Here is a 20,562-nt window from a genome sequence, read left to right as displayed (position 1 = left end):
CTGATAAAAATATCAAGGGCAGACTCAAGTGAAGGCAGGAACCATTTTACCACATAAAACCTTACATCCCCCTCGAGGTCAGTGATAGCCCGGCATACAAGCTGGCCCTCCGAGAACAACTGCTCTAAGCCTGTTTTCTCACAGAGGCCACCAGAGATGACTGTCAGGGGAAGGTGGCCCGTGGCAAGGCAAGCAGGCAAACAGATGGGAAATAGCTAAAGAAGTCACAGGCAGGATCACCTGTCTCTTCCCCGTCACTGTCACTACAGCTCCTGCTCCTTGGCCTCTTCCTGGAGCAGTGCTCATCTTCCGTGCTGGCTGGGGAAGCTGGAGCGCCCACTGCACCATGGTCCTCGCCGTTCTCCAGGGTCCCGTCTGGACTCCTCTGCAGCTGAACCCCATTCTTGGCCTTTTTGAAGAGGACGGATGTACGGCGGCCCACCCCACTGAGAGGGGTACCAGGAGGGCTGTCAGGGTTTATGAGAGACAGTCTGTCAATGCCATTGTCACTGAGCAAGCATTGCAAGGGCTCGCTCCCCAGCTGCAGAGCTGATTTCTCCAAGAGCTCATCGTCTTCCGCCTTCCGGGACTTTAGGGACCGGCTTGAAGGCTTGCTGTCACTGATGGGTTTCAGGGTGGGGGGATCTGGGGGAGACTCCTGCTCAGACAAGGATGGTGCAGGCCCAGTAGGCTCCAGGGTTGGTGGGGCAGGTATTTTGGAATCATCTGTTGAGAAAAAGAGAACCTGCTTGAACATTCTAGCAACGGTCTGCTCCCACCAGCCAGATAACGACTCTGATGGGCAAGAAAGCCTGAGAGGGCCACCTGTTTGGGCAGTAATCCGGTGAGGTTTCAGCTGGACAGACTGGAGGACATCAGAGTTTTCTCACCTGTCCTCGGCTTTGTGGGGACACACAGCAGACAGAAAAGGTGTTTGCAGATTTAGGGAACTCAGACCAAGCGCATTAAGTCAGAGCTTCCCAGATCAGTCTGCTCCACTTGGAACTTTACTCCCAAGCCATAGCTCAGACCCCCCATGTGAACCCCTGCGACTTTACCCTGAAGCCCTGAGTGAGGCTGGGGCCACTGGCCATTGTGCACGTGTCAAGGAGAGGAACTCTGATCTGTGCTGACTGCCACATGAACATTACCAAGAGTCACAATGGTCACCTATGCTGATTCTCAATCATGTACCTGACCTACACTAAAATGGACCCAATCCCTTCAGTGGGAGCCTTACCAAATAGAGGTAACTCCCGTGTTTAGGCCATGTGAGTGGCAGGCCTCCCCAAACCTAGGGCTCAGGGCAAGGGCAGGTACCAGTGAAATAATTCTGTCCTCACCAAAGGGAAGGCATGGGAAGCAGCTCAGCTCATAAACAGCTCCTGGGGTGTTTTAGAATCAGGTCCTCAGTTCACTAAGGTAGGGGATGGTTTAAAAATCTTACACGTGACTCTAATAGAACGTTGATTGCAAATATCCCTTTACACTTGAGAAAGCCACCTACTTAAATCAATTAGGCCTTTTATAGTCTGACACCTCTGTCTGGGATGGCCTACAGCCTTGGCCAGCTGAGATTAAAACCAAGAGTCAAGCCAGGTAGCGGTGGTGCACGCCTTTAATTCCAGCACTTGGGAGGCAGAGGCAGAGGCAGAGGCAGGTGGATCTCTGTGAATTTGAGGACAGTCTGGTCTACAGAGCAAATTCCAGGACAGCCTGGACTTCAGAGAAAACCTGTCTCAAAATACAAAGCAAAACAAAAAACCAAAAAGCCCAACCAACCAATATCCCAAGAGTCCAGAAGAAGGGTCTTCACGTCCCTTCCCCTCTCACATCCCAGGCTTCTCAGGCTTCTCCAGAGTGGCAGAGTAAGCTGTTTAGCTGTACCATACAGTACCACTATATCAGGGGCTAAACTGCCTGATACCTACCTAGTACGTAGCTACTGGGCTCCGGCACCCTAATCTCTACAGCCCGCCCACAGCCCGCCCACAGCCCTGCACCTAACCGTTCCAGAACCTCTAGGTCCCCTGTGAATCCAGACCAATACAAGAGCCAACATCTACTCTGACAAATAAATTTTATTCTCTACTGATTGCTAAATATTTGTTAATAGCATCCCAAATGAGATATGAAGGAAGACCCCCTCCAAGGGCTTTGTTTACCTTCAGGATCAGACCAGACCTATACTCAGGGGAGGATACTCTCAAGAGATGCTAGCCTCTTACTCCTGACTACCCTACCCACTCCGCACCCTGCCTGTCTGTGACCCTCTCTCACCTCTGTCCCCATCATCTTCTGGCTCCGCTTGCAATGCCTGCTCCAGAACAGCCGCATCCCCCCGCGGTCCTGCTGGCAGCTCCCCATTGGACACGGTCTTGTTCAGTGGCAGCAGCTGTGGTGGCGCTGGCTGTGCTAGCTTTTGCCGAAGAGCATTGATCTCCCTGCGTAACATGCGGACTCGACGGGTGCGGGCCCCGCTTGACCGCATCGCGCTCACCAGATCCAGTTTCTCTAGCAGTTCCTTCAGCTGCACCTCTGGGGACAGATGGGCCCGGTTCTCTGGGACGAGGATGTTGTCCACTGCCAGAGAAAAGGGAGGACAGAAGAGGCTGAATGACGAGCCCAGCACTGAGAAAGAGAAATCTTCTGGATGCAAAGTAAGACCCTGGAATGCCCGGGCCAGTGCCTCCCAGTGGGCCTTGGCCCCACAACACTACTGCCTAGAAATGGTGGATGGGAATGTGGGCAACAGCTCCAGGGAGCAGTTACAGCGATGGCCATATAGCAGGCATGCAGTGGTCTAGCAATCCCTGGCCAGAGATTTTCACCAAGCAGAGACAGGCAGTGTGGTGCTCACAGGCATTCTACTTTCTGGTCCTCCCAGCCCATGCTCCAGAGAGCTACACTTAGGGGTCCAGAGGCCTTGGCTTTCCAAGCAGACAGCTATGCCTTTTCTACCACTCAACAGGCACTCAGCGCACACCCATCTGCTCCCAACCACAGCTTTGCACCTCCAAGGCTCTCTGGGCCCTGTCCTTGTGCTGCTCGTTCATCCTGGTCCTTCTCCTCCCTACCCACCCAAGCTTCTCACCATCCTCCCAGGAGAATCGGTAAAAGTCTTCCAATTTGGGTGACTCGGGCAAGTGGGTGCCCCTCTCGGGATCATAGCCGATGTTCTCTGCCTGCCGACGAGCGTGCCGCAGGATGGCCCCTCCCAGGTCCCGCAGGCGAACAGCTGCTCGGTGGAAAATTGTGTCTTTAGCGTTATACTTCATGCAGTTGGTAACTATAAGGTTAAAGTCCTCCTCAAACTCCTCCAAGGTGTGGTACAGGTGAGATTCCAGCTTCCGCCTCATAGTAGAAAAATCCATTGGCTTGGATATGAATTCCAGGTAATCTGGAACCTAAACATATAAAACCTGTACAATTACAACAACTATTTATGAGCCACGCAGGTGCACCCTTCACTGCTACTCTGACCTCCCAACTTTCTGCTGTGGCCATGTCAGGCTCACTAAGAACCTCGGGGCATGGTCCACCCAAACAATGGGCAAGTCTATTAGCCTGCCAAGACACCACCCACCCTCACTTCTGGATGCCCTGTGGTTCAACCCCTTCCTTCCTTGGCCTACTCAGAGCTTATTTCCAGAGCAGGCTTGCTGCTCGGAGGGACAACTTGCCTCATCCAGGCTGACGGGTTCAGCAAAGATGTGTGCGGGGTCCTTCTCCTGCAGCAGGTCCAGAGTTGTCCTCAGCAGGACTGTGAACGGCATCAGCTCCAGCTCCATGGCAGCCTGCTGAACCCTGACCTGTGATGAAAGCAGGAGGAACCAGAATGCTCAACAGAGACTCACTGGGTCTTCAGCCTGACTGCTGTTAATCACCTGCCACCAGGTATGAAGCTGCCCGCCCCGCCCCATGGGTAAGGACACCAAGAGGGCTAGATGACTTGAATGTCTCCCAAAAGTTCACGCATCGGAATCTTAACTCCCAGTTGTGAGGGTGGAGAGGTGCTGGCATCCTGTGGGCTTCACCCTTAGGACGGGTTAGGAGTCCTAGAGCAGGCTGTCACAGGAGCCACCGTGGTGGAGACAAACTCTCCACTCGTGCATCCACAAGACGAGCTGTGGCACGGAGCCTTCTCACCAGTCTGTCACCATGCCCATACTTCCCAGCCTGCAGAGCTGGGAGCCTAACCAACTCTCCTTTGCAAATGACCCAGTCTGTGACAATCTATTATAGCAGCAGAGAATAGATTAGAACAAACAGCTACTTTAAATGTTTTCTGTAAGCCGGGCGATGGTGGCGCACGCCTTTAATCCCAGCACTCGGGTGGCAGAGGCAGGTGGATCTCTGAGTTTGAGGCCAGCCTGGTCTACAGAGCTAGTTCCAGGACAGGCTCCAAAGCCACAGAGAAACCCTGTCTCGAAAAACAAAAAAAAAAAAAAAAAAAAAAAGTTTTCTGTATATCAAGAACCATACCAAAACATACAGAAGTAGTAACAATTATTGATTATAGTAATTAATAATCCATGTTAGGTCCCAAGTAATGGCCTAAGCATTCTTAAAAGATTTACTATTGGGGAATATTACTTTACTTTAAGGTGTGTTACTTGTATTTATGTTGCATTTGTTTAACCCTGTGAAGCTGTGTGACTGTGCCTGTGTAAAACACCTGATGGTCTAATAAAGAGATGAACGGCCAATAGAAAGGCAGGAGCAAGGATAGGCGGGGCTGGCAGGCAGAGAGGATAAATAGGAGAAAAGAGGAGGAGTCAGAGAACAAGGAGAGAAGGATGTCAGGGGCCACCCATCCAGCCACTGAGTAAGAATGAGAATAAGATATAAAGAAGTAAAAAAGATTTAAAAAGTCCAGAGGGAAAAGGTAGATGGGTTAATATAGGTTAAGAAAAGCTGGGAAGAAACAAGACAAGCTAAGGTGTGAATCCAAAACTAAGAATAGGCCTCCATGTGTGATTTATCTGGGAGCTGGGTGGCAGTTCCCCCAAATGCCAAAAGAGTAAAATGAACATCAACAATTTACTTCATTTTTAGTTATGTGTATACGTTAGTGGGATGGTCAGTCTCAACACTTTATATAACACTGAGTGCCAGGTAGGTAGCGAGAGACACTTCCACTTCTCAAAGAAGGGGAGACAGAGAGACCAGGTAACTGGCTCCAGGTCACACAGCTAATGGGATAAGTTAGCATGAATCTCCAGTCAGTATCCACAGAGTCCTCCAGACCATAATGCCACTCTGCTCTTCTTCCTGTATTATCTCAATTAATGACATAATAACTGAAGCAGAAATTAATACCCCACTTTATAAATATGGTACATAAAGTTTAGCGACATGATTGAGTTGCCATGGGTTACCTGGTTGGAAAATAACCGAGAAAGCATTTGAGCCTGGGCCATAGTTCAAGCACACGGATGAAACTAAATGTGAGCACACGTGACTCTCACGAGCACTGAGCACTCTCACTGAGAACATCTGTGTGGGCCCAGGGTGACCAGGGAGTCCAGGCTCATCACTCAAGCAGCACCTGCAGTGGTACCCTGGACAATGTTATTTTACACGTGTGCCTCTTGTCCACATCAACATCGACCTGCCTACCTACCCAGAGCCGGGGCCTCTCCCCCCTCCTCTCATTTTCCTGAACAATCTAAGCAACAGGACCTAGCCTGGATACAAATTATAGTTTGACCTGTGGAGATCTCAAGAGACGCCCCCGGCCACTCATGCTAAGCACAGTGAGAGCCGCCCAGGATGCAGAGTGGACCTCAAGCTGTGGACCTAGGAAAGAAGGACTTGCGCTTAAACTGAACGGAAGGAGGGCAGCTTGAACCCAGGCCTTGAAAGCAGGCGGGTAACAGCCACAATTCTTGGACTAGGGAAGTCTGGACTTGTCATCTGTTCAATTAATAGTATTTGCTCTGTGCCATGTGTGGAGCGCTCCAGCAGACGCTCCAGCAGGGCAGAGAATCGGTACGACCACTGATGATAGCAGCAGCTACCACCTTGCCAGCTCATGTGCCCGGCACTAGTCTCAACTTTTACGTACATGAATTCATCTGTTTATGATGTCAGCTCTGCTGTTATCACTAAAGACAAGGAGACGGAGGTATTCAGAGATTAGGCAGTTTAATGCCACAGGAATAGAAAGCAGCAGAGCCGGGCCTTAGACGCGGTCTGGCTACACACCTCACGCTCCATGAACTATACCACCAACCTTATCACTCCCCGTGGGCAGGGACTTTTAGGACGTCTTGAACTGAGCCTGGTCATTTTAAGTAACTCCAAATCCATAAATACTTCAGGCCCAGGAGAACCTCAGGCTAGAGGCTGTCGTCTTGCAATGTCATGCAATGGCTCCAGAAGCTTTTCAAAATGTTCAGGTCAATCTCCCTCCAAAAACACCTAAAACAGGGACTCCAGTCATGGCCTCAGGCAGGAGGGACTAGGTAAGCTTAGGCTCCAGGCCAAACAAGTTGAACCACAAAACAGAAGCCATCAGAAGCACTCCACCCAAAACCAAGTGGGCCGACCACAGAGCCCACAGCGTTCTCAGTACTGAGGGAAAAGAACGCTGGCACCAGATGCCACAGAGAAGAGAGGGACCTAGAGAGCCTGGCCGGGCGCCTGCTCACCTGCTCCCTCTTGAGTTTCTCCCTTTTGCGGATGAGCTCGATCAGCAGCCGCGCCCGCTCCAGGTCGTGCCGGAGTTTCTGCCAGTACTTCAGCTCTTCCTTCACGGCACTTGTCTTCTCGTCCTGCTCCCGCTGAGCAAGGCAAGAACAAGCGACTGTGGTCTCCGTCCTCCCACAGCCCCTGCTTCCCCCACATGCACCATGGCTGCTGAGAGCCCCGCCCCAACACCACCCCGGGACCTTTCCTCCAAGCTTCCTGACACCAAGATGATTCTTTTTTTACTAAAGCAAAGCTGAAGCTTATTAAAAAGGTCTTTTAAAAAAAAAGATTTCTTTATTGTACACTGGTGTATATATTCTGTGTGAGGGTGCCAATTCCCCATAACTAAAAGGGAATTGAAGACAGGACCTTTGGAAGAGCAGTTAGTGCTCTTAACCACTGAGCCATCTCTCCAGCCCCCACAGTGACTCTTTGGTGCTGCACAAGAACAAACAGTGGCGGGGCAGTGGTGGCGCACACCTTTAATCCAAGCTCTCAGAAGGCAGAGGCAGGTGGATCTCTGTGAGTTCGAGGTCAGCCTGGTCTACAGAGTGCCAGGACAGCCAGGGACACACAGAGAAACCCTGTCTCAAAAACCAAAAGGGAAAAAAAAAAAACAGGAAAAAAGAACAAACGGTGAAGAGTAACCTGGGACTGTTTCTGCAGGCCCAGAGCCATGGCTGCTCAGCTATGGCCCTCAGAACTGGAAAGAATTTCTAAGGAGAAAACCAGCAAGCAGGGGTTGAAAGAGTATTACCCACAAGCTTTGCCTTGGATGGAAAACAAGTTCAGGTTCTCACTAGTAGTTTGTGGGATTGAAAATACTTTGGTAAAACAGCAAAAATCAGTGAATCCAGGGTGGAGAAATGTCGCAGTGGCTAAGAGCTGCAGAGGACCTGACTTACAACCACCTCCTGTAACTCCAGCTCCAGAGGGATCTGCCTCCAGTCTCTACAGGCACCTGCACTACTGCACAAGCACATGTTCACACAAACAAACGCATATGCATGCACTTAAATAGTAAAAAATTAAACTTTAGCCAGGGCGATGGTGGCTCATGCCTTTAATCCCAGCACTTGGGATCTCAGTGAGTTTGAGGCCAGCCTAGTCTACAGAGTGAGTTCCAGGACAGCCAGGGCTACACAGAGAAACCCTGTCTCAAAAATCAACACGGTCTGGCGAGATGGCTCAGCGGTTAGGGGCACTGACTGCTCATCCAGAGTCATCCAGAGGACCAGGGTTCAATTCCCAGCGCCCCCATGGTGACTCACAACAATCTGTAATAAGATCTGGTGCCCTCTTCTGGCATGCAGGCATACATGCAGGCAGAACACTGCATGCATAATAAATAAATAAACCTTTAAGCCGGGCGGTGGTGGCACTCGGGAGGCAGAGGCAGGCGGATCTCTGTGAGTTCGAGACCAGCCTGGTCTACAGAGCTAGTTCCAGGACAGGCTCCAAAGCTACAGAGAAACCCTGTCTCGAAAAAAAACCAAAAAAAAAAAAAAAAAAAATCAACACGAAAAAAGAGGGGCCATTGGGGAGGGGGAGGGAAATGGGAGGCGGTGGCGGGGAGAAATATAAATAAATAAATAAATACATACATAAATAAATAAATAGAAAAAAGAGGGGCCAGGTAGAAGTTAGTGTCTCAGTTTAGCTATGACATGTAAACAGGATGTCCAGTAGCATGAGACCCAAGGCCCAAGGACAGACAGACGGGGACAACTGAGGAAGGAATAACCAATGACAGGGAACTAGAGCAGAAGACACTTAGCATGCAGTGACTGCCAGCGCAGAACGGCTGCCATCCCTGACAGGCCGCAGGCTACAGGGTAGACCATCAACTCTATATTTAATAGGACATGTTTGGGGGCAAAGGGCACCTGCTCTTACTTTACACAGTGGGTCCACTCTGGCTCTCAGCCCAACATCTGGAGGATTTTGCCTATGTAATTGCAACATTGGACTGGACACTGCCCTAGAGTTTATCCTTAAGTCAAGCCTTGTAGTGATACTTTTTTTTTTTTAAAACAAAAATAGCTCTTAGCCTCAAAGAAACTGAACTTTTAGCAGATTCTACAGCCAAGTTAATAATATGGCTTGAGATCATTTAAGACTATGCACTAGGGAGGCAGAGGCAGGCAGATCTCTGAGTTCCAGGGCAGTCAGTGCTACACAGAGAAAAACTGTTTAAAAAGAAAAAGAGAAAGGAGACTGGGTACCCAATCTGCTGTCCTACTGTGCACTCTGCCTGCAAGAGAACAACGGTGTCAGCCTTCTGGCCTGGGGTTCCCGTGTGATCAGCTTTTACAGCCTAAGCACAGCTTTCAGTTTAAATTCTTTCACGTCTCTGCCCAGACTAGTGTCTGTGAGTGTGCACGCGTGCGCACTCGCATGAGAGTGCGTGAGTGTTGTGATCATCATTTGCTGAAAGCCGTCAACAGATCAGAAACAACCTTAAGACAAATTTCCACCACAAATTTTGGAAACAATGTGTGGATACATTTTGTTGTGGTCTCTGCAGTATTGCATGTTTCTGGGTCAGCTGGGGTAAAATGACTGGAATCTGGGCTGGAGAGATGGTGCAGCAGTTAAGAGGACTGGCTGCTCTTGAAGAGGAACAGGGTTCAGCTCCCAGGACCCACATGGTGGATAACAACCATTTATAACTTCAGTCCCAGTCCACACAACACCCTCTTCTGGTCTTTGTGGTCAAAGACACCCACATGGTACATAGACATCCATGCATGTAAAATAAATCTAAAGCAAACAAACAAAAAAATCAGAATCCCTCATCAGTTCCCATGCCATGTTTTCTGTGCTGCAAAATTAATAGAGGAAAGCCCTTTATTAGGTACAGGCATGACAGACATCATACCCAGGCACACCTCAGAGGCACGACAGATCACACACACACAGTAGGCAACAAACTACAGATAGGCCAGACAGATGGACAACACAGAGAGAGAAGTGGAGAATTAAAGTTTGGTCAAATTAATCCAAGAGGAATGGCCTCTCTGAAGCCCTTTAGTAGAGGAACCAATGCAGTGTCTCCTTCAGAAGGGGCAGCTGTCAGGTCTGAGGGTCTGGGTAGTTATCCCAGACAAAGCACCCTGAGGTGATCCCTACAGGCCAAGGCTACTCAGGGGGCACAGGGAGGAGGCATGCCCCCATCCCCGCCTCATTCCTCCCCCTCGCCCTCCCTGTACCTACCTGCTCGGCATTTCTCTGGGACTGTAGGTGGGAGTGCAGGCGCCTGATGAGGGGGACACCATTCCGGGCCTGCCGTTTCAACAGCCAGTAGTTGTGAAGCCGCTGCATGAACTGGGCTTTCCTCTGAAAGGACAGACCACTACAGATCTTGTTCAACCTTAAGTAGAGGCAAGGGGAGAGAGACAGGTCAGCGGGAAGCTCAGGCTTCACACAACTGTGCATCCTATCCAGACCTCGGTCCACTTCTGAACCTTCTAGAGGAAGCCAGAGAGAGGAGAGCCGAGAAAAGACAGCAGCGCTAAGCAGCTCAGACTGAGCAGGACGGCTTCCACCTGCTCCCTGCTGCCTGCTGTCACTCGCTGTCAGGGCAGTACAGAGAAGCAGGCCTGCGCTCCTCAACCCATAGCCCCCTCTTGATGAAAAGCAGCAAAAAGAAAACAGGAATTTGAGTAAGCTGTGTGCTATGTGGCAGTTTCCTGCCTTTGGTGGCGGAGGATCTCACCAAACCCTGGGGTAGCCCACGACCAAGCTCAAAGAAAGCAGGCCAGGTTACTGCTTCCTGCACCCACATGGAATCCTCAGAGTAATCCAGCCTTGGCGGGGTTTTGCATGTGTACACATGTGAGAGAGATGAGTCTCACTATATTATCCAGGCTGGCCTGCTACTTACGATCCTCCTGCCTCAGCCTCCCAACTAATGGGATTATAGGCAATACCCAGCTGACCTTTGATTTTTCATTTAAAAACTCTTAGCATCCCCAAAATGCCTAATTCTGAACCAAATGGAAAAAGGAGAAAACAACAACAAAAATCTAGACATATAAGAGGACGTAAGTTCTGATATTGTAGTCAGTTAAAGGTTTAATATTGAGTTCAAACTAGGGAAGCTGTGGGGCAGAGCAGGTAAGGGTCCAATGAACACCTTCAGGAAGAGCAGCCCCACTCCCACACCTAACTAAAGGCAGGCACTCTTAACGTAGCTAAGATGGTAGCCAAAGGGGGATCTGAATCCACGGCCCCTTCACTAGTACAGTACACGCCCACGGCAAACAAGGCCTAGTGCTCTTGTATTCTCCTCTGCTTTATCTCTTCGCCCCACTCCACAGAAAGAGAGCCAAGTGTAGCTAATCGGGGTGAAACTTAAGAAAGATAGGCATGTTCAGCGGGCACTGCCCATCAAAGCTTTCTCCATCTCCAGTCACATGTTCTCGTCCCAAAGCCAAGCTTACCTAGGCCTTTCCCCGAAGGCCAGCTCCCCACCGACACCCATGCCAAGCACACCTGCCCGCCTGCAGGCCAGCCCCCTGCCCTCCCCCTGCCTCGTGGCTATGGTGGAGTGGACAGCATTTGTGCGGGTAGGGGAGGAGTAACAGTAACAGAAGCAGTAACAGCCACCATTTATTGAGCGCTCACTATCTGCCAGGCACTGTGCTAAGTATTTGACTCACGTTGCCTCCTTTATTTCTCAGAGCTCCATCTGGTGAGTTTGCCCACATACCCTGGCTTAGAGCAATTTAGCAGCTTACAAAGGTCACACGGGTATTAAATGGCTTGTTTGTTCTTAGACAGTAGAGCAGCTCCTCAGACAGCAGCTATGACAACCAAAAGGTAGCCCCAGGGCACAGACACCCTACAAATGGGGACTAGGCACTGACCGCTACTTCAGGAGATGACCGAGGCCAGCTCTGTGTCTAGGAGACACACTCGGGAGTTGCCGAAGTTCTCCAGAGCCTCCCTGTCCTCATCTTGTTCTGCTATCTTCCCCGTGCAGCAAGTCGGGGCCGCCTGTTCCCTCACACAGCTGATCTACAGCCTACCAGTACTCCTCTGTCCCTAACCTCGTGGAGACTTGGGCAGAAGGCAGCCTAGCACTTACAGCCCCAATCTGCCCTTTCCACCTAGCCCCACCCCTTAGAACAGGATGTGGCTTGTAGTAAGTGCTCAATAAACACCTCGTTGAATGAACAAAGGAGCCAACTTTACCTCCTGTGGCTGTGGCTTCTTCATCTGGGAATGTGGGAGAAGGTGCAAGGACTACATTAGATGAGCAGTCTCCAAGATCCCTTCCTCCTCTAACGCTACATACTTTTCTTCCTTTCCTTAACCACCCCCACCCCCACCCCCGGCCCTTTTTGGACAGGGTTGCATTGTGCAGCCCTGGCTGACCTAGAACTTACTATGTAAAACAGGTTGGACTCAAACTCCCAGTAATTCAACTGACTCTGTCATCCAACTGCTGGGATTAAAGATGTGCATCCCCACACCCAGCTACACTGTACTTTAAAAGAAGTCACCCTGAAGTGGCCTCTGCTGGAAAAATCTTCCCTAAACTGCCCACCCCCTCCAGCAGCTCCAGGTACCTACAGTACTGCGGGTTTAACACAGGCAGTGATCTCTCTGCAGACTCTTGGGGAGGGTCCTGGTGGCTTGGCTATAATGCTGAACTTTCCCCTGAATTTAAAACTTCTCAAGGAGGACCACGCCTCCCACAGCCCTCGTGGATAAAAAGTCCCCATCTTTCCCAGGGCAGTACTTGTGGGAAGGCAGGTGTTGAGCCCTTAGCACAGTAGCTCCCCATTTAGAATACTCTATCCCCACATGGGTTTTGGGGAGCCTCTGCGAGAGCCCTCAGGGTGGTCACAGAGATGAGGTGATGTGAAGGACACAGACCAGAGATGAGAACCACCTAGAAATCCATGGACTAGTTAACAGTGGAGACGATCCTGTTCTCAATGCATTCGGTGTGACTGTGACGCTCTACCACCTAGGTGATACACTGCCACTCGAGTTTCTAAGCAAATAAGTGATTTATGTCACTCTGAACCAGAGCAAACACATTACTTGTAGGGCACGGCCAAAAACCACAAAATAAGCCTTGGTTCCAAAGGACAACCTTGAATACGGGAGCCCAGAGGAGCTCAGGTATTCATCAACCATATCTGGAGAAGTCCTGGCCTAGGGTGAGGACCAAACCAGAGCCCTTGTGATGAGGCTCACCTGTAAGAGGGTATCTGTGGGACAGTGACCATGGGGACAATGGTGGAAGGTGTCTCTCGGCTAGCTTCCTCTGGCTCCTTCTTGATCTTCTGCTTTGAACTCATCTTATTCTTCTTGGACACCCCCTTGAGGGGGCTGCCCACCCCACCTTGGCCTTCCTGATCTTCCTCCCCTGCTTCTTCCTCTTCCTCCTCCCGGCCACCCTCTTTCAGCCCATCCTCGTCCCCTGCCTCACTGAGGCTTCTGGGTGAGTCGCCCTTTCTCGGAGAGTGGGCCTCACAGTAGGCCGTCTTCCGCACAGTAAAGATGGTGCCATTGAGGCTGGTTTCTCTCATGGGTTCAATCTTCATGAAGAGTCCGGCCCGTTGTGCACATGTCACGTGGAAGGCGGTGTAGCAGTTCACTTTATGGCACTGGATGGCAGCACCCAGCCCTTTCTGCTTGCAGATGTAACAGGTTAGTTTCCAGCGGGCAGGTGGAATGTTGTCGATGCCCTCAATAGGCTCCAGGAACACGGTATTGGCAAAGCAGACTTCAGGGATCCAGATGGCACAGACTACATGAGCCCAGTGACCATCACTGGTCTGTTTGAAGGCCCCACCTTTATTGGGGCAAAGGACACAATCCACAGGCCGAGAGGGAGACTGCAGGCAGCAGCGGCAGAGCCACTGGCCCTCCGGGATATAGGGGACGCCATAGCACTCCTGGTGCACGGCTAAGTTGCAGATGTCACAGAACAGGATGACGTTGCTGTTGTGGCATTCATCGTCCAGGCACACACAGCAGAAGGCGTCTTCATCAATTAGTGACTGCTGGGCGCCGCTGCTGCGGCTCTCCAAGTACGACTCCTTCTCTAGCCGGTCCACCAGCAGCTCGAAGGTATCTGCCGACACCGAGCTGTGCCCGTCTACGCGGCGCTTCTCGTTTACCATGTCTAGCCAGGCGAGGTCCTCCTCATCCATGTCATATTCCACCTCTGCATCCAGCTCTTCGGGGGGCTTCTCAATGTAGCGGTAATAAGCAGCAGGCAATGGGGGTGCTTCCGGCTGGCTGCCTGTATCCACCACACGGAAGCTGGGCTGCGGGAGGTGGAAGGAGGTGCCAGACGCATGCTTGGAGCAGGACTCCTTCTTCTTGCCTTTAGACGAGGGTTTCTTGGACTTGGCGGGGAGCTGAGGCTGCTCACTGTTTTCCTTGTTGCTGTTGCACTCGGTGATATCCTGCGCGGTGAGCTCATCTTCAGTGATGATCTTGAGCGGGTCATAAATGCTGATGCGATGGAGGCGGCCATCGATGTCAACCTCCACAATCCTCTGGGCCTGGGCGTAGGTCAAAGTCTCTCGTGTGGGTGAGCACTTAAGACTGTACGGGGATGGGGACCTCCGGCCCTCGGCATTCTGCCGTGACTTTCGACGAGGCTTCCTCATGGCAACAGGAAACCGCAAAGATAAGCCTGAGGAGAAAAGACCACAAAAGTGTGAACTGGATATTCGGTGCGAGACACACACACACACACACACACACACATGCATTCACCCTTCCATCAAGGGAACACCAAGAGATCTGGCTGTTTCCTCCACATCACAGCACTGTGAAGCACCCTTGAGGCAGCGTCACCTTCTTTAAGTCTTTTTACAAACATCACTTATCAGTGAAATGGTTATTTTTGGTTTTTCAAGACATGGTTTCTCTATGTATCGGGCCTATCTGTAGTCGTGGAACTAGCTCTCATAGTACAGGCTGGCCTTGAACTCACAGAGATCTACCCACCTCTGCCTCCCAAGAACGCGCGTGCCACCCCATCCCCCCCCCCCCCCCCCCTAGCTCTCATAGTACAGGCTGGCCTTGAACTCACAGAGATCTACCCACCTCTGCCTCCCAAGAACGCGCGTGCCACCCCTTCCCCCCCCCCCCCCCCCCGCTAGTCAGTGAAACTTTTTTTGTTTCTGATTATTTTAAATTGCAAACTTGAGCCTGGCAGTGGGGGCACACACTTTTAATCTCAACACTCGGGAGACAGAGGTAGGCAGACCTCTGTGAGTTCGAGGACAGCCTGATCTACACAGTGGGGTCCCAGGACAGCCAGGGCTACATAAAAGCCCTGTCTTAAAAAACAAACAAACAAGCAAGCAAACAAACAAAAAAGAAAAAAACAAGCAAGCTGGCAGTGGTGACCCATACCTTTAATCCCAGTACTGGGGAGGCAGAGGCAGGTGGATCTCTGTGAGTTCAAGGCCAGCGTGGTCAACAGAGCTAGCTCCAGGACAGCCAGGGCTGCTACACAGAGAAACCCTATCTCAAAAAAGAAAAAAAAAAAAAAAGCAAAATCCCTCAGCTCATCAAGCAATGAACTGTTCCTCCTGCTTTTCTTTTCATCTAAGTCACATAATTTACTGTGTTATTTCCTACGTCTTCCAGCTAGAATGTGAACTCCATGGAGGAAGGAATGGCCTGCCTATCTCATTGGCTGCTGGGCGCCCTCAGTGTCCGGAAGGATACCTAGGTAAGTGAGCACCCGCAAGTGCTAGGTGATTGAAACTAAATACTGTGTTTGTGTGTATGGTGTGTGTATAGACATGTGTGCATGTGTACCTGCTCACCCAAGCACATGTGGAAGCCAGAGACTAAAGTCAGGTTCCACGAATCTTTTGAGACTCGTGCTCACTGGAGCTGGAATTTGTGGCTTCGGTTAGATTGGCTGGTCAATGAGCACCTGAGACCTGCCTGTCTTTGTCCCCGAGTGGTGGGGGTTGGGGATCAAACTCAGGTAGGTCTTCATGCTTGCGCAGTAAGCCCTTCACCCAGTGAGCCCTCTCCCCAGCCCTGAAATTAAGCACTATGACCCCTGTCCTCGAGGAGCCCTAGCCAACTAAAAGGTCAGATCTTTATAATATGATACAAGGTGAGATGTAACCTCCTCAGGATACATGCAACGCTGGGACAGTTGATGATGAGAAGAGAGGATGGTTAAGGGTTCCAAAAACAAGACACTAAATCAGAAGGAATGTTTGCGCCCAGGAGCTCAAAGCCAGCAAAGTAAGACCACGCCTTGTTTGTGTGTTTGCTTGTTTGAGACAGGAATTCTCTATACAGCCCTGGCTGTCCTGAAATTCAGTGTGTAGGCTACTATGCCCAGCTAAGGTCATGTTTGTTTGTGTTGTTTTGTTTTAAAAGGAGAAGGCAAAGACAGTATCAGTGACAAACATCTACTTTCTAACAAAAAAAAAAAAAAGAAAGAAAGAAAGGCTGGGCACTTGGGAGGCAGAAGCGGGCAGATCTCTGAGTTCTTGTAAGAAATAAATAAAATCTCTGGGCGGTGGTGGCGCACGCCTTTAATCCCAGCACTCGGGAGGCAGAGGCAGGTGGATCTCTGTGAGTTGGAGGCCAGCCTGGTCTACAAAGGGAGTTCCAGGACAGGCTCCAAAGCTACAGAGAAACCCTGTCTCGAAAATAAATAAATAAATAAATAAATAAATAAATAAATAAATAAATAAATAAATAAATAAATTCACAGGCCTAAGGCCTCTCCCAAGCCATCTTACCATGGTTAGAAGCCCTATCTCTTGATCCTGTCCAGAGTAAAGAGATCTGAAATGCTTCAAACTTTAATTCCCAGGGGACTCCCTGCAAAAAGCTGTACCGAAACTGCTCAGGACATTTCCAACTACAAACCCTGCAAGCTATGGGAATGCCTCTAAATTTAAGTACCTCAGAAGGGCTATGCTATGGCCCTTCCATCTAATCTACCCTCAGGTAGCAGAGAAAGCCCGATGCTTCCCACAACACTCTCTGGACTAGGGAACCACACCAAGCCCCTAAGGAGCAATGAGTGACAGGCAGTTCCCAAGGCCATCACGGCCAGCAAGGGGACAACAGCTCGGCACACTTTAACAAACTACAATGGCCTTTTCTTTTTACTACTTCTCACAACTACCTCAGGAGGCTGTGCAGACATTATCTCCATTTCAGGCATGAAGAAAAGCTCAGAAAACTGACTCAGCCGAAGCTGACGTGACTCCAGATCTCCCGTCCACGCTGGAGGGGTAAAGAACACCAGTGAGGTGCGGCAGTCTTCACAAAGATGTTCTGTACAAGCTACATTCTAATCTTGGTCCTACGTAACTGAACAAAGTTTCTCATGTCCCCCTGTCTCCACACATCATGGGCAGTGCTGGCTGTAGTGGCATACTTTGAATCCCAGCATTCGGGAGGGAGAGACAGGCCTATCTGTGGAATTTGAGGCCAGCAACGTCTACACGGTTTTTTCAGACCAGCCATAGCACAGAGTGAGGCTCTCCCTTAAAGATATATATATGGGCTGGAAAGATAGCTCAGCAGTTAAGAGGACCTAGCTTTGGTTCCCAGCTCCCACATTGTGGATCACAAACACCTGTAACTCCAGTTCCAAGGTATTGGTATCTGAACTCTCAGGGGGACCAGGAATAATATACATCAGGCAAAATACCCATGCACATACAATAAAAAAATTAAAAATAAATAAAAGCAAGAACAAAAATATCTACTTTTTGTCTATTGTTCTCTCTCCTTTTTTTGTTTTGTTTTTCGAGACAAAGTTTCTCTGTAGCTTTGGAGCCTGTCCTGGAACTAGATCTTGCAGACCAGGCTGGCCTTGAACTCCAAGCGTTCGCCACCACCCGCCTGGCACACACTAACTTTTTAAGAGTTATCACTGACAACCATAGTGATAGGCCCTTTAAATCCCAAGGTGTGACTTAAACTAACCTGGCTGAGGAGCCAAATGAGGCAGGCACACAACACCATTTGGAGCCAAAGGCAACAGAACCCTGACAGCAACTCTGTTCTGGTTCCGGAAGCCCTAGGGGCACTAGACCGGTCACTAATGTCAGGGTCTCAGAAGCAGCCCCAGCCAGGAGCGGCGCAGTCCCCAAGCCTCCAGGGGCAAGGCGCCTCTGGGGAGGGAACGCACACTTCAGTAGCTATTTTGAAGAGTCGACAGTGCCGGCCTCTACCCTTTCTGCAGTCCCAGGAACCGTCTCTCAACCCACCCCCAACTTCCAGTCCCTGTCCCCGGGAGCAAACGGCGGGCAGGGCTGCGGCCGCAGGGAAACAGTTTCGCCTACAAGGAGCTAACAGCTAGACCAGGTTATTTTTGGCGGGAGTTTCCGTACGTACACAACTCTTACCTTACACACACTCCCTCGTATCCCCAACACCCCCTCCAGAGCCGTCCTGAGCGGCCCCTGAACCCCAACTCGCCCACCTCACCCTCGCCCCCGAATGGGGAGTTTTCAACAACTGGACCGAGCCCGCCCTGCACGCCACACGGGAGACTCAGGAGACCAGGTAAGACCCCCAGACCTGGTCCCTGCCCCGTGAAAGGGGCGCCTCTTCCAGAACAATCTTCACCGCCCCGACCCCCGAAGGAGGAAGGAGAGAAACGTCGCCCCCAAGGCCCAGAGGGTGAGCGCACCACAGACTGACGCCGAGCCCGACCCTCACAGAAAAAGCGAGCGCGGCCGAACGAGGGGGCGGGGGCGGAGAGGCGAGCCCTCATTGGCAGCCCGACCTGCCTGTCAAGCGGGAACCCGGGCGCCCAGAGCGGCCGCCCAAAGGCGGAACTCTCCTCTAGCCTGGCCAATAGGAGGCCACGGGGAGGGCGGGGCTTAGCCGCTCGGCTGCCAGGACCGGAGAGAAACAAGATGGCGGGTGCGGGTGGGGGTCCTCGCTTTGCAGCTCCCCCTCGCGCGCCTTCCCCGGCTCCGCCGCCGCCCTCGCTGCAGGGCAGGGCTCGCGCGTCGCCCCCGCGCCCCGTCGGGACGCCCCTGTGCGCCCTGGCCGCCCCCCCCTCCGTGCGCAGCGCTCGGTCCCCGTCGGCCCCCGCCGCCCCCGCTCGCTCCGGCCCCCGCCGCCGCCGCCCCCACGTTACCTCAGCCGCCGGCCGGGCCCCGGGCTTCTGGGGGCCCCCCTGGGCGCGGGCGGGCGGGCGTGCGGGCGGGCCGGGCTACCGAGCAGGTCCGAGCGCGGCCCGGCTGAGGCAGCGCGGCCTCCTCCCCGCGCCGGCCCCTCCGCTCCGTCTCCCCCGGCCCGGCCGCCGCTCCCGGGGGAGGAGGAGGGGGAATGGAGCAGTCGCCGCCGCCACCGCTGCCGCCACGGAGCCCGGCCGAGGGGAGGGAGGGATCAGCCCCCAGGCAGGATCCGCCCCTCGGCCTCCCCCCCGCCACCTCCACCCCTTCCCTCGCTCCCTCCCCGGCTCGAGCCGCCGCACGCGAAGCGGGAGCGCGAAAGCGCGGGGAGACCGGAGCGGATGCCCCCGCCCGAGCCCGGCGCGGCGCCGGTGGCGGCGGCGGGGAGCCGGAGCGGCGGCGCCACCGCCACGGGCCACCCGTCCCCGGCTCGGCCTCACGGGCCTGCCCCGGAGCTGAGCTAGTCGGGGTTCCCGCTCTGCATTCAGGGAGCCATGGCCTTCCCCCATCCCGGGTGGCGGGGTGGAGGTCCCGACGGTGTGTGGTGTCCACGGGCGGGCGCAGGTGGCTGCGCGGCTCCCGGAAAGTCGTCCCTCCCCAGGTCCCCAGGACAAAGGTCTAGCGATGTCCACCCCATCCCCTCCCCCAGGGAAGGCAGCCCGGGAAAGACCCGTCTGTTGTGTGCACAGGTGAGCCTCTTGTTCCACACAAGGCTGCAACAGACCTGACTTTTCCATCTCTGGGTTCTTGTTTTTCTCTTTTTAAAGTAAACATAAAAGTTTGACAGTCTGCTTAAGCGTGTCTCGTAATTCCGTTTGTCACTCTAGGCATGGGAAATACTTTTCTCCATGAATCTGATTTGTCCAGGAGTCGGATAACTTAATGCACTACGCGGCTTTCTAAAAGAAGCCTGTCTGACAAGCAGCCATTCCAGAGTTGAGTTGGACTCAAGCTGGCTTTTGTTTTAATAAAAGTAAAATAAGAGGAAAGGCCCCTTTGCCACCCCCTTGTACCTATAAATTTAAAAGCTTACCTCTCATGACTGGGGTCTTAAGCACCAATACTTAATGATGCTTATAAAGGATATATGGACAAGCTGTCATCGAATATGAAGATGAATGGCATATTTTGAAAGCGTTTCCTCTGCCCGCACGGCTGATGAGACTTTCACAATTGCTTGCTTGGCTCTGATATCCAGCACATGGGTGCAACCGTTGGAAGGATAGAGAATAAACTCTTAGGGCCCAAATATGGAAGTATAGGTGCCATAAGTAAATAATTCAGAATTTACCTGTTCAGTAAAGCAAGGAAATTAGTTTTCGTTACAGGGGTGTTTTCTCAATAGATAGGAATAACGTACTGCAAAAATAACCAATTTTTAAGAAGAAAAGGGCGGGTCTTGCGGAGCTGAGCAAGAGCAGGGCAATGTTTTGAAAGCTTTGAAGCTGAAATGCTTTGTGTGAATTAGTTAAGTGTTCTAAAGCTTGGGGGAATAAACATGGGGGGGGGAGGAAGATTGATTGTGGAAGGAAAGCCCTGGAGGAAGAGAATATTGCAATTACTTTAGAGTTAAAAAAAATCTTGAACAGGGATCAGAATTTCATGTCTTGTTCTTTTGCACTATGAAACAAAACATTTATATATGACATATTTCCTTTTTATTTTTTATTCTTCGACAGTTTCATGCCTGTGTACATCAGGCACTCGT

The 20,562-nt window shown here is 51.6% G+C and overlaps 1 protein-coding gene across 5 annotated transcripts in view; it reads right to left on the bottom strand.

The window, feature by feature from the left end:
• The window catches only part of Brpf3 (bromodomain and PHD finger containing 3), a 35,912-nt gene extending 15,799 nt beyond the window's left edge, over window positions 1–20,113 (bottom strand). Inside the window, exons 1-8 of one of the 5 annotated variants that reach the window (XM_050142776.1) lie at window positions 19,888–20,113; window positions 12,910–14,362; window positions 9,913–10,069; window positions 6,657–6,788; window positions 3,684–3,812; window positions 3,095–3,407; window positions 2,281–2,583; window positions 241–726 (exon numbers count right to left, since the gene is read on the bottom strand). In XM_050142776.1, coding sequence (XP_049998733.1) covers window positions 241–726; window positions 2,281–2,583; window positions 3,095–3,407; window positions 3,684–3,812; window positions 6,657–6,788; window positions 9,913–10,069; window positions 12,910–14,362; window positions 19,888–19,894 — 2,980 coding nt within the window. In that variant the 5' untranslated portion in view covers window positions 19,895–20,113. Of the gene's footprint in view, window positions 1–240; window positions 727–2,280; window positions 2,584–3,094; window positions 3,408–3,683; window positions 3,813–6,656; window positions 6,789–9,912; window positions 10,070–12,909; window positions 14,363–18,156; window positions 18,179–18,249; window positions 18,387–18,817; window positions 19,054–19,887 lie in introns of those variants that run through there. The other 4 variants (XM_050142779.1, XM_050142775.1, XM_050142777.1 and 1 more) reach the window with 4 other exon arrangements.
• Between the last annotated feature and the right edge of the window lie 449 nt (window positions 20,114–20,562).

Source organism: Alexandromys fortis, unplaced genomic scaffold, assembly GCF_014885135.2.
Source record: "Alexandromys fortis isolate MF-2015 unplaced genomic scaffold, M_Fortis_MF-2015_v1.1 scaffold_9, whole genome shotgun sequence".
In the NCBI taxonomy this organism is placed as follows: domain Eukaryota; kingdom Metazoa; phylum Chordata; class Mammalia; order Rodentia; family Cricetidae; genus Alexandromys; species Alexandromys fortis.
Note: the sequence above shows the minus strand (reverse complement) of the source record. Positions and strands in the feature narration are given on the sequence as shown.